General features: G+C 43.7%; 1 protein-coding gene across 1 annotated transcript; it reads left to right on the top strand.

Moving 5' to 3' along the window:
• The first annotated feature begins 1,733 nt into the window (after nucleotides 1–1,733).
• Nucleotides 1,734–10,879, top strand: LOC126407687 (circadian-associated transcriptional repressor). The gene is made up of 6 exons (XM_050072793.1): nucleotides 1,734–1,891; nucleotides 4,086–4,542; nucleotides 4,874–4,949; nucleotides 5,666–5,744; nucleotides 7,710–7,836; nucleotides 9,270–10,879. Exons 2-6 carry the CDS (start codon nucleotides 4,126–4,128, stop codon nucleotides 9,654–9,656), a joined length of 1,086 nt encoding a protein of 361 aa, XP_049928750.1. The 5' UTR covers nucleotides 1,734–1,891; nucleotides 4,086–4,125; the 3' UTR covers nucleotides 9,657–10,879.
• The last annotated feature ends 1,615 nt before the right edge of the window (nucleotides 10,880–12,494 follow it).

The raw sequence follows: 12,494 nt of genomic DNA, 5'->3' as shown, positions 1-12,494 counted from the left end.
TTTTACCAAAAGCCTGTTAATGGGTCTGAATGACTCTTTTTAGTGTGTGTACTGGGTCAACCTGTCAAATCGTGTGCTCACGAACCCTGGATTCAGCAATGAATGAATGAGAGAGGACTGATTAAATCAGACTCAACTTGAGACCTCCGCCAGCCAAGGCCAACTGTGTCTTCATGTGCTCCTTTATTGGTCGTTGTTCTGATTTTTGTCTATTCATGAGCTTTAAGTTGAAATGTGGAAACAACATGGATGCTATAAAGAAGTTGTGTGAAACAGATCAGATCATGATTGTGAATATGATTTCAGATTATTCTGAAACAACATTAACTCAAAGGAACCGATACTTTGAAAAGAATCAATCTGCCCATCAACTTTACTTTGGTTGTTCCACCATCCACTGCTTCCGATATTAATGGCAAAGAACTTATATCGATAGCCTGCTCTTTGCTTAGTGGGGATAGCTACTGATAGCTAACAGCGAAAACAAAACTGCTGTTCTCTTGCTGTTTTGGTTGCACATTTGTGCCATAAATCGAACCTTCATTCTCGATCTTACCCGGTGACAGATATAATTGCTTATTGTAAGGCTTACAGGGAACCAATCACAAACCATTTCTGCTAAAGAGCTCAATGACTAACGAAAAATAATCTTACCTCGTGTAACAAGTTTGTTCTGATCTTGCTGCATCTTGACTTCAGCCATTTGTTTACTTTCCTCACTTCCATTTCCCTTCTTATGCGCTGAGCTGAACTGCCAATCAGAGTGAATTTTAATTTTCCAACACACTCTGCCATTGCTGACACCGATTCAACATGCTGATATAGCCATAAAAAAGCCATCAAGGACCAATGAGGGACAATGGCACGGGACACAACTTTGCGACTAGAGCGAAAGACGCTCACAGACAGCCCAACATTGACTGACAGCGGACTGTCGGCTTGGTGTTTCAGGGCCATAGGGTAACAGAAACACAATTATGTTACTTTCAAGTGATTGTAAACTAATGAAAACATAGTAATGAATATTATATACAATTTCTACCAGAAGATGCCCCTAAATCATTGCATCTTTAAAGTATAAAGGGTGTCTGTTTCTACTTTTACATTTTACACACAAAACATGATGAGTTTATAAATTATGATGCATTGATATATTCTTACCTAAGAAGAGTATATAAAGCAATTAAACTATAAGATATAAGGGACCTTTCTGCCTAATGAGTACTTTGAGTTTTGCTACTTTGACTTCAGTAAATGACCCTAGCTCTTCCTCCAGCACTGCTAGATGTATTCTAAACTTTGGGGAAATGACTGTCTAGACCACACTGCCAGACAATGCGTGTTCAAATAAAGTCTGCTTATGTGTCCTTGAGCAAACTCTCTCACATGAACCATCCCGGCTGTCCTCTGAAACTGCTGACTGCGCCTTTACCAGGCTGCTCAGTTTACTGACATGCCACAAGTCAGGCATCATCATCCAGATGATATAATGAGGAAGAATGCCTGTAGAATGACCAAAACTAGCCCTGGATTGACTTTTCGCCCAGCTGCTGAAATGAAACCGATCCGCGTGTCCACGTGTTTGTGTCATTTCCATGTCATTTGCATATGTAAACCGGGCTCGCCTATCGCTCCGCGGCTGCACCGAGACGAGGCGCCGATTTGTCCGTCGGACGCGTTAGAGGAGCAAATGGGAGAGCCGCTGCGCGCTAACCCCGCCCCGCCAGACACGTTGCCTTGGGAGAAGCAACACGGGCCGATCGCTGGCTGTACCGTCTCCTTCACTCACACACCGCACGTCCAACACATCAGCTGCTCTGTTGCCCGACAGTCCTGCTGGATTTACCGCTCAACAACGGACGACTTGGACCAGCCGCTCCATCCTGGGAAGGTACGTACCACCCCTGATCCACATCTCATTTTCATCCCATCATGTGTGTGTGGAGGTGAGACACAGAGAGGATCTCATTTTTAAAATCATCTACAGGAATTCATGCAGATAAAGAAACATTTATTATTGAGATGAATTAATACTCTGTAATGATAAAAGGTGAAATGGACCTGTCTGCGATTTTTGGTTTCACAGTGCCTGCTGCCCAAATTTACTATGCCTGATGCCTGATGAGGAAGTCTATTGTGTCTGTTACCCAACTGATCTGAAACCTGCATTCACGCGGACAGATCGGATCATTCACTTTATCATTTTCTATCTGCTATTTTGGAAGGAAAGTGATCCTTAATCTGTGTATGAGGGAATTATTCTCACATAATTCACATGTATCACCGTTTTTAAATCACACTGAAGTGGTGGGCATCTCTCTTCATGTGCCCCACCTACACAGGTAGATGGAGACATGGATATCATAAAGGAAATCTGCTGTGAGTGTGTTTTATCAAAGAAATGTGTGACCTGTAAAAGTGCTGTAGATGCTGTTATCAGCCAGCAATTTGAATTTCTGTCTGAAACACTGAAAGGCCTGCGTGGTGTATTCAAAGTGGCTATATGAACAAGTGTGATGTTTGCATGATGTTTTACGGCACACAGTTGAACCAAGCAAATGTTATGCTGCAATATTTGTTTCATAAGATATCACCAGTGGTTTGTATCACCCTGGTATTGTGTTGCAGGAAGTCTTCTCGTGGGAAAGCACAAAAGTGTGACTGAGAACATGATTGTGTCGTAGGATGTAGCCTATGCTGAGTGAAAATGTGATATGTAATACAGTATATCACAAAAGTTTGATGCACCTGCACAGACAAGGCAGATAAAACTGTTTCACTGTGTCACAATTATTGGATTTAATTTGATATACATATAGCTCACATACATTTAGTCGTACAGGGCAGCTTTGTGTGTTGGGTTGTGTCACAATTTTAACGTAAAATATATCTTTAGATGTTGAATTTTGATGTTGTATAATCCCAAGTACTCAATATTCAGATATGAAATACACTCAGCACATTATTCCTCCCTGTGTCTCTGTGTTGGGTGAATCTGGCCACTGCACAGACATTTTCCTCGCACATTGTTTTGTTCTCACTAAAACTGGTCAACTGTGTTCCCCCAGGAGCTTTATTATAACCTGCAATCATCATCCAATTATATTTTTTGCCTTCTTTGTTTGTGTTTTATTGGAGCTTGTAAAATCAGCACATCCCTGCTCCACCCTCCCCTGTAACAATAAGATCAGAAGGTGGTCGCCCTGTGACAAAGACCTGGGGAGCAATTAACTCCCCTACCCTAAGATTTCCTCAGGAGGCACAGAGACATGCCAGGCGTCAACCACTCACCACACCAAAACTAATCCCTGCGCCGAAAATGCTGTTGTCACTTCCTTTTATCTACTAATCACAGAGGAAACATGTTGGAGACATCTAAAGATCCCACAAGCGCATTAAACGTCCGTGAAGAGTGTTATGGTCAGAGGAGTTTCTATTCAAGCAGCGCACTTCATGTTGTGAACAAGCAGTGCCAGTCTCTCGTTTAGTGAAATCCTTTTTCCCCCACACAAGTGTCACTTGTGCTGATGGGAGGTCCGCGGTCTGAGGCGCTGGTCGTCATGGTGGCAGACCCCTGCCCTCTTTGAATAAACTCGCTTACAATGTTTATGAATGATTGTGGTGGTAGCAGCTGGCAGGATGGCTGATAGAGCCTGAATGGAGGGAGAAATACTCGAGCTGGCGATCGTTAAATTGTATGTATTTGTTTTTGTGCGGCGTCACGATGTGGAGATTTATAATTCTGGGAGACAAAGGTTTGAGTGCCCGAGGGCTATGCTGGGTCATTGTGGACACTGGGATGTTTGGTGTTTGCTTTTGATGGCGGCTAGTCAGTGTTTACTGGCTCAGGTGTTGCATCTGCAAAACAAACAGGTCATTGTGGTCTCACTGCCACCATCTGCTCAGAGTGCTCTGCTGTGTCTGGGCCTTTATTCATGTCTGCTTGGTTGGAGGTGCAGGTTTTTTATCCAGACTAACCAGCAGTGTTTACCCATGAACGCTGAATTTATTTAAGCTTGATTTTGTTACCTTTTAGCTGCATCTGTATTGTTGAATTATACTAACCATGACTTTCTGTCTGACAGGTCAGTGATGGTCAGTGCTAGTTAGAGCCTGCAGCCGAGGATGTCTGCTACGGATTCGGACAACTCCATTGACTGGCTGGCTAGTGACAATGAGGACAATGAGAGTGAACACGAGTTTGACTATACCGGACAGCACAGCCAGACAGAGGCACCTTCGTCCCCCAGCACCCCGCCACACCTGGGCCCGTCTGACAGCAGCTGCCGCCGGAGCAGCGAGGTGAAGGAGGGCGACAGTAACTGGAGCGAGGTCAGGGAGGCCTCCAGCCAGGGATTTCCCCCCGGCTGCACAGAGACATGGGACAGCGCCATTGGACTGTGTAAAACGCAGCAAGGAGAAAAAACGAATGGCAAAAACACTCAGCAAGCACTGAAGAGACCTCACAGCTCCACGGAGGAGTGCAAGGAACGGCAGCTCATTTCCAACGTGTCGGAGAGAAACCGAATTTTCAGCAGAAAGGTGAGCACCTCTGACTTGTGTCTGTTTCCCACAGGAGGTGGTTGACAGTGTCAGCAAAACTAGAGCGTGCCCTATCACCTACATCGACTCCCCCGGCCCCGCTGGAGTGTCTCATGCATCACACTTCCAGTAAAGATGAACCTATAACTACACGCAGCATTAGTCATGCCTCTCTGAAGAACCAGAGTCAGTCAGCAGAACAATAGAAGGGAGTTCAGGGGTTATCTAAATCACACTCAGCAAATTTTATACGTGGAAGCCAGTTTGATGTTATCTTTTCACACATTCTGACAGAGATATCACCTACAAATGAATCTGTTTTCATTTTCAGTGCATGGAGCTACAATGCTACATTCATCCGCTGTCATCTATCTTGAATGGCCTACGTTCGGGAAGATACAGAGAACGTAAGTCGGTCATTTAATTCTTTTCTGTTTTTGTCTTCAGAGCAATCTCAGTGGATTTATACTGTTTAACACAGCCATTCTTCAGCCGAGTCTCTGTCTCTCTCTGCTCATTCTTTCTTGTAACAACAACAATAGACTGGATAGACAATGTGCCACTCTTTTTGGAATATGTGTCCCTGAGATTTGAGAACGAGATGTCTGAAACAAGTATTGTTGTGGTGTTATACAGTAACCACAACTATTTCCTGTGTGTGTCCTGTATAATGAAGCTCATTTTGGATAAAGCTTCTGAAGCAGCTGCAGTGTTTTAAAAAGGCCCCTTTAGGAGTAAAAAAAAAGACATTTAAATGTTATTTTTTGCCTGTTGAGACTAATATCACGCTTCAGACCTCCTTGTAAATTAGCTGCTTGGCAGAGAGGAGTGAGAACATACTGTACCACAATCTCCAGTAAAGCAGCTGCTGTTTGTGAGTCGTCTGATAGGCATTATAAGGGCCTCTGGAAGATAGCGCCGTGTTCAGACAAGCTCCGAAAACTGCTTCATTTGGGATCTTTGTCAAACCTTGTGTGTGTGTGTGACCCAACACTTCCTGACCACAGAGGCAGGGAGCCTGTTCCCCCACACACACATTTCACACAATCCATCTGCTCCACAGACTCGGCCCTGCTGTCAACACAGTTCATGCGGCTCATGGTACAACTTTCTTCTTTTCCAGGACTCAGCAGTTTCCAGGAGAGTGTGGCCATGGACAGGATTCAGAGGATCATGGGTGTTCTGCAGAACCCCTGCATGGGGTAAGTGTCCTCAGCTTGACCTACATACACGAAACAATGGGCTCTATCATCTTGTAATTACCAGTATATCTTCTGCGCAAGGCTCTGTAGCTATAATCATATTTTGAGGCATTTTGCTTTGTTCAGCTTGTTTGTTTTGCTGAAATTTCTACCCTACAATGCACTCAGCTCAGCATACAATTACAAAGAGCCAGTCATGGTGCTCGCTGTCTGTGGGTCAAAGTGGTCTCCGACATGTCTGTGACACATGGCTCACAGCAGGTTTCCCTGCGAGGAGCTGCTACCCCCACACATTCAGGATAAATTTACTGCAGAGATGGCTGGGTCTCGCCATGGCTGGGCACCTTGTTAAAAATGTAACAGGCTCCACTGTGGGAGCAGCACACTTGTGTCTGCTTGATTAGCTCTCCACTGGCCAGACGGTATAATGGAGTATGATATCACCCCTCTAAAGGAGAAAGTCTTGGTCCCTGTAAGATGATAATGTTCAAATGTTTTGACGTTTCACAATTGTTTTACGTCATTAAATAGTAAATGACTGACATTCTCAGGTTCCGTAGTGTCTGGTTTTGTATACTTCAGAACAATGAGGCAATATGGTTGAAATCAATACCACAATATCAATAAGAACATGCTCCGACTTGACACATTTCATGACAGAAAATTTGCCACGTGTGTAAAGCAGAACCTTCCAAAACTAATTTAGCTATTTTATGATTTCAATTTCCCTTTAAATTATTAATTTGGACTCAGGCTGCATCTTATAATTTCATTATTTATTGATTCGATTCTGGGAATTTATTAATTCAGTCTATAAAACTTCAGAAAGTCCAGTTTGACGTCTTCAAATAGCTTGCTTTGTTCGACCAGCAGTCAAAAAACCTAACAGAGTTTAATTTACAACCATATGAAAGCAGATTACGTTTGCGAAGCTGGAACCAGCGAGTATCAATTATCCAAATTGTTGCCAAGCAATTTTCTGTTAAGCGAGTAAACAAACAATAAAACCAATCATTTTAATTGGAGAGCAAAATCGTATAGAATAATAGCACATTATGATAATGTCATATGATTACACTGAAAGTCTGTGTATGAATCAGCAGCGTCATGTGCCATCCTCCTCTGAATTTAAAGCTGCATTACTGATACCTGTACGGGAAGCGAAGCATCAGTGTGTATGGATGTAAGATAAAGTGCTGCTGAGTTTGGCACCGACTAATTAGAGCCCTCACCCACCAGCTGCTGCCCTCATATGGGAGACAAAGAGTGGGTGTGGCAGCCTCTCTGCAGACAGAGGCTAGAAGGTGGACTAAGCCCCTCCCTCCCTCCCGGCGTCGCTCCCTATGCCTGCTCTGTGTTGCCAGCTGGCAGCCCCTGCAGCAACACAATGGCAGATAGGATCAAAGTGACTTTTTTAGCAGTCACTGTTGCGGATAATCTTTCACATGAATTTAACATGCCCTGAATGGAGTATAGCAGGAAGGTCCTGATCATATGACACGGGCTAATCCCTACCCACCATCTGGTTTTGACGGGTGGGAGTTAATGGGGCGCTGCTCTCTGCTGCCCACCTCCAACGCAAACTGCGTCACCGCGATTAGTTTATTTTCACAATGACGCTGTTGGAGACCGCTGTGGCTTTGGTGTTTTATATTTAGAGGCGAGCGGAACTGTTATACATCAGGCCACGTGTGAGCTCAAAACATGTGAGAAATGTACTCAAGACAATCCCCCCCCACACACACACACACACACACACACAGAGTACAGGCTTTGCTAAGTGAGTGTAAGTGTTCACCCACTGTTCAAGATTGCCTATTTCCTGTGTGAGCTTGATGGAGAGATAAGATTTCAGAGAAGAGGTTGGTTAGATTATTGGTAGGCTCTACTCAGATTCATGCATGAAAGCTTGAGTAAATACCTCTTTCTCTCTGTTTCTTTCTCTCCTTCCTTCCTTTTTTTCAGGGAGAAATACATCAGTATCATTCTTAAAATGGAGGAAATGCTGAAGAGCTGGTTCCCTAACGTTAAACTCCGAGACCAACTCACTGTCACCCAGACAGAAGAGGCCGCTCCTACCAAGAAACCGAAGGTAAAGTTGCACAAAAGCAGAACTGTTGCGTAAGAACTCTCCGGTTAGAGGAGGCGCGCTGCCAAGAACATACGGTGACGACGCAGTGAAAGAGGGACAAAAATATCTATTATTATTTAATCACAGGTCTGGGACAGGGGAGGGGGATTAAAAGCTATTTTTACCGAGGTATTACCGCAGTCTCAGGTTCGCTAAGAACAATGACAGAGGATAAAAGGTAATTTTGGAGGAGTGTTCCTAAGGGGATAAGAAAGGTCAGAATACTCTGGAACATTCCTTTGCATTTAATTGGTTAGGATTTATTTCTGTGGCTAAGCCTGACACACCCTCCTATCAACTATTTTTCCTTCAGTCACCACAACAAAGCTGGCTGTTAAGCACTTTGTAACAGGTTGTACTGTTTGCTAAGGCAACACAGCAACAATGAAGCTGCTATGATCAATATTTTTATGTCAACAATGGATGATATTACTATTAATAATGTGGCAGCAGTTTCTCATGGTGACAAATTGTGTGAATGACAGTGCAGGTCTTAGCTCCACGGACATCTGTTCACAGTGATAAAGCTCTGATAAAACCGGTGTACACTACCTGCTCGGCACCAAACACATAAAGCTAGCAACTAGCTAGAGAGCATGCATTGTAGTTAAACAGCTACTAAGGAGGAAGATATTTTTCTCAGGAGGTATTGAAGACCAAATCAAAGCTAAAAAAAAGAAACGTCTTCCAATGAATGCTAATTCATTGCAACTGTTGGCTAACAAATTAGCATTTTTAAATTTTATTTTCCTTGTTTTTAACAACACAACAGCTGCAATACATCCAGGGTGAAATATCTAAATACAACTTGCATGTTGTCCATTTTTATACCTAGGAAGAGGTTTATCGATGTCCACTAATTATTCAGATTTGTACAAGTCCAGAAAGTATGAATGAGGGATCCTGTTACTGTTCTACATCCGTTGCATAAAGGATCTGTCCCTGGATAAATTCAAATTAGCCGTGTTATATAGTGATAATAGGCCAGTGACGTGTTTTGTTTTGCTTCCACCAAGTGGCCAAAAAAATTGTTGGTGCAGTTTATTTGTTGCTTTAAACCTTTTAATCTTGAGGCTCATTTATACTCTCTCGACATACAAAAATAGATATGCTAATTTTAAACATTTCGACCATCACTGCCAACATACCTGCGACCTTTATGTCGGCATAGATATATCCAATAGATGGCACTAGAGTGAAAGTTTCTGACAACATCAAACGTAGCGACGGTGGAAGAGGTTGCAGCGGAGGTAGCGTAGACGGCGTTGGTCTTTTCACTGTATTAGCTTACTGCACAAGCTCATTTACAGTTTTCTTGTTGATCAATGGACGTTGTCCCTGAATATTAAACTACTAAATCATTTAATTTAAACTGTTTCCTTCCCCCCCCCCAGCTATCTCCAGTGACCATTACTGCAGTCGTGAGCACCGTCACCGTCAGCGATCCCCAAGCTGGCGCCAAAACCCTGAGAGTCACCGACCTCACTCCTCCTGGAGCCTACTCCGCCAGTAACCTGAAGTGGCTCCACACGTCACCCATCTGCTCCCCCATAGCAGAGCAGGCCCAGGCTGGCCCCAGGCACCTGCTGTCCCCCAGAGACCTAACGCAGGACAACGCTGTGTCCTCCAGCACGGACAGCCACACTAAGACAGACTCGGTGCCCAGAGGCCCCCCGCCGGGCAAAATCAACGCACCCTGTCTAGAGAGGCTCCTTAAGTCGACAGAAAGCATCATCACCCGCAAGGGGACGGGCGGTTTGACGGACAGCAGCTGGTCCTAGTCCACGCAGACGGCTGGGCGTCCAGCTGTAAGCACCGCACAGCCCAGCCTGGCCTTGCCCACTTTGCCAGGAGCCAGTCAGCTCGCTTAGCCCATTCCAGCCTTCAGGGGAGACGGGAGCCTTCAAAAGGGACGTCACAGTTTCCACTTTAACGTGGAAGGAGTGTCGACGAACATGTTGTACTCTCTGTATGGGAATGTGCCCTCTCTGACATGACAAGTGTCCGCTTTAGTTCCCTTCTGTTGACTTATGTTTGTTTTTTTGTTTGCACTCTTGAATAGCGTGTGTGTGAGTGGGAAGGATAGATTTCACATGCTGAGATCACCGGAGCTAGTGATTTCACAACTGAATTGTTCCCACTGGCTTGTAGATGCAATAATACAGTTTGAGTATCTGTGAAACCGCCATTATGCCTGAAAGGGAAAGAATTGCAGGAGTAGTGTGTGCTGGAAGGGATTTTTTCAGATATCCAGACATGTCAGTGGTCTACATATTGTTGTGCTGAAAATGTGGGTGAAATGTGACGTTATTTTCTCCCCCCCACCCCTTGACTCCACTCTTAAGTTTATTGATGTGACTGTTACTCATTTGTATACTTTATAAATAAGTCTTTTGGTACAACTGTTCTACCTCAGTGGGCACCACGTCACAGTTAGTGAGTAGGAATGTGAACGCTACGCTCCAAATCTGGACACCTCAACAGATCTGCAGTGAGCCAAACGGCCTCTGACAGCGAGGTGTGCAGTACGAGTCGTTCTGCTTGTACAAACAGAGGATGCTCTCTCCGTGGGGATGCTCTCGTGGCCTGACTGGTGCCATTGTAAAGAATGTCAACTGCAGATTTCTTTTTCGAGTCTCCCAGTAGAAGGCAAACAGTGCCTGTAACGTCAAACTGTGCCTGTAAGCCGGTTTGATCCAGAGAGAGAACCGTTCAGAATACCTGCTCCTCTGTGGGATGTACAAATCAGGAATTCTCACTCTCCTGCCATTTTCCTGTATCGAGTAAATTATTCAGATCTTGCCAACTACTTTCTGTGGTGGAGTAGAACAATTCTTTTGTTTTGCCACAGAACTGGACAGTATGTTAGACCAGCAGAGAGGGACAAGGTATTTCTCTGTGTAAATCTTACAGAAAGGTTGTCGATTTACCCTGAAAAGTGGCCTTTATAGTGTGAAATTTTATACTTTCAAAATAAATGTGGTTATATTTGTTTGATGCAAAATGGCTACAGTTTGTGTTATTGTGTATTTTATTTATACAGGGTTGTATGAGTTACCTTAAAGGGGCAGTTCAACCCAGACACAAAAATACATATTTTTCCTCTTCCCTGCAGTGCTGTTTATCAGTCTAGATTGTTTTGGTGTGGGTTGCCGATGTCTGCCTTCCCTCGAACACGCCTGTCAGGGGGGTCAAAGGGTATAGACGACCCCAGCCCAAGGCCAAGGGGGGGTTATGAAATGGTCTACGGTCGACCCTTAAATTGGATCAAGTATTGGGCTCAGTTTAAAAGCTATGAAGACATAGGCATCATATCAAACTAGAGGACCTGAGGCACCCATTGGCACTGACCATGCTATGCTATCTTTTCAGAAAGGGCCCAAATAACGCTCCAAATTTATGCTAAATTTTGGTGAGGGAAAAAAAAGAATATTGTCATGTTTCAAAATGGTGTATTTAAATATTTCTGCATCCTGGGTTCCATGAACAGTCTTTTAATTTCATAAATTCATACATATCTTGTAGTGATTTCCTCATTCAGTGTTTGAGTTTACTTTTATCTAATCATTCATTGGAGGGCTTTTTTTCAGCCCAGGACACATGTAACTACCTCTGCTTTTCAAAATAAGAAAAATAAAAAAATTATTATTGGATTATATTTGCAGGTAGTGTAAAAATGTATAAGTTGTAGCATTAGCTAGCTCAGTGATGCTAGGTGAGCTAGCAGTAGATGCACATGTCCCTCTGCACAGTGATACAGTTGGCAGGTGTAGTTCAGGAGAAACAAAATACTTCCTGCACAAGTTTTTCACATGTATTTTTTGGTGCATTGAGCAGCACAAGCTGAGTGCCATCTAGTTCCATTATATTTGAGAGAAGGCCCACATCTTTACGACTGATATCACCAACACTTGGCAACAAACACCAAAACCATCTAGATTAATAAATAGCACTATAGGTAAGATGACAAATATGCATTTTTGATTTTGGGGTGAACTGTCCCTTTAAATACAGAGAATCAGCTCAAGTGTTGAGCTTTAATGTATCGCACATCTTCCCACATTGACTTTGTCACGACTCCATTATATATCTCTTTGTTCTAATATTCCACTCAGCTCTTTCACCTTTCTGTTAAACGAAACATTCAGTGGCATTTTGCAGTAACGCAAAGAGGCTTATTTTAAAGGGTAACACACAGGAGGAGAGAACAGCTGTGTCAGCAAAAGGAACAGCTTTTTGTAAGTCTCAACCAAGCTCAATTAAGCATCAAAGATCTGATTTATATCTCAGTCAGACCAATTACAGGGCGAGTCGACCGGGAACACTCAAAGGGAGCCCCTTCCTGGAGAAATAATAAGATTTATTGTTTGGAAGGCAGAGTGTGATTCTCAGTACTTCACTTCTGCCGCACAGACAGAGTGAAGTTTCTGCTTCTGCAGAAGTGCAGTCAATCGTACCAGCTCAGTATCACTTCACATTTCTCAGAAAGCGCAACTGTTGTGGGTTTATTTTCCCATACGTGCCCTTTCGCATGCCTGTTGGCAAACCAGGCAGCAGAGTCGAAAGTATGTGACCTGTCTCTGCAACACTGACAACTCAGAATGATAATGATAGAGGTA

This window comes from Epinephelus moara, chromosome 20, assembly GCF_006386435.1.
Source record: "Epinephelus moara isolate mb chromosome 20, YSFRI_EMoa_1.0, whole genome shotgun sequence".
Taxonomy (NCBI): domain Eukaryota; kingdom Metazoa; phylum Chordata; class Actinopteri; order Perciformes; family Serranidae; genus Epinephelus; species Epinephelus moara.
The sequence above is the reverse complement of the archived record's forward strand: the minus strand, read 5'-3'. Positions and strand labels throughout refer to the sequence as shown.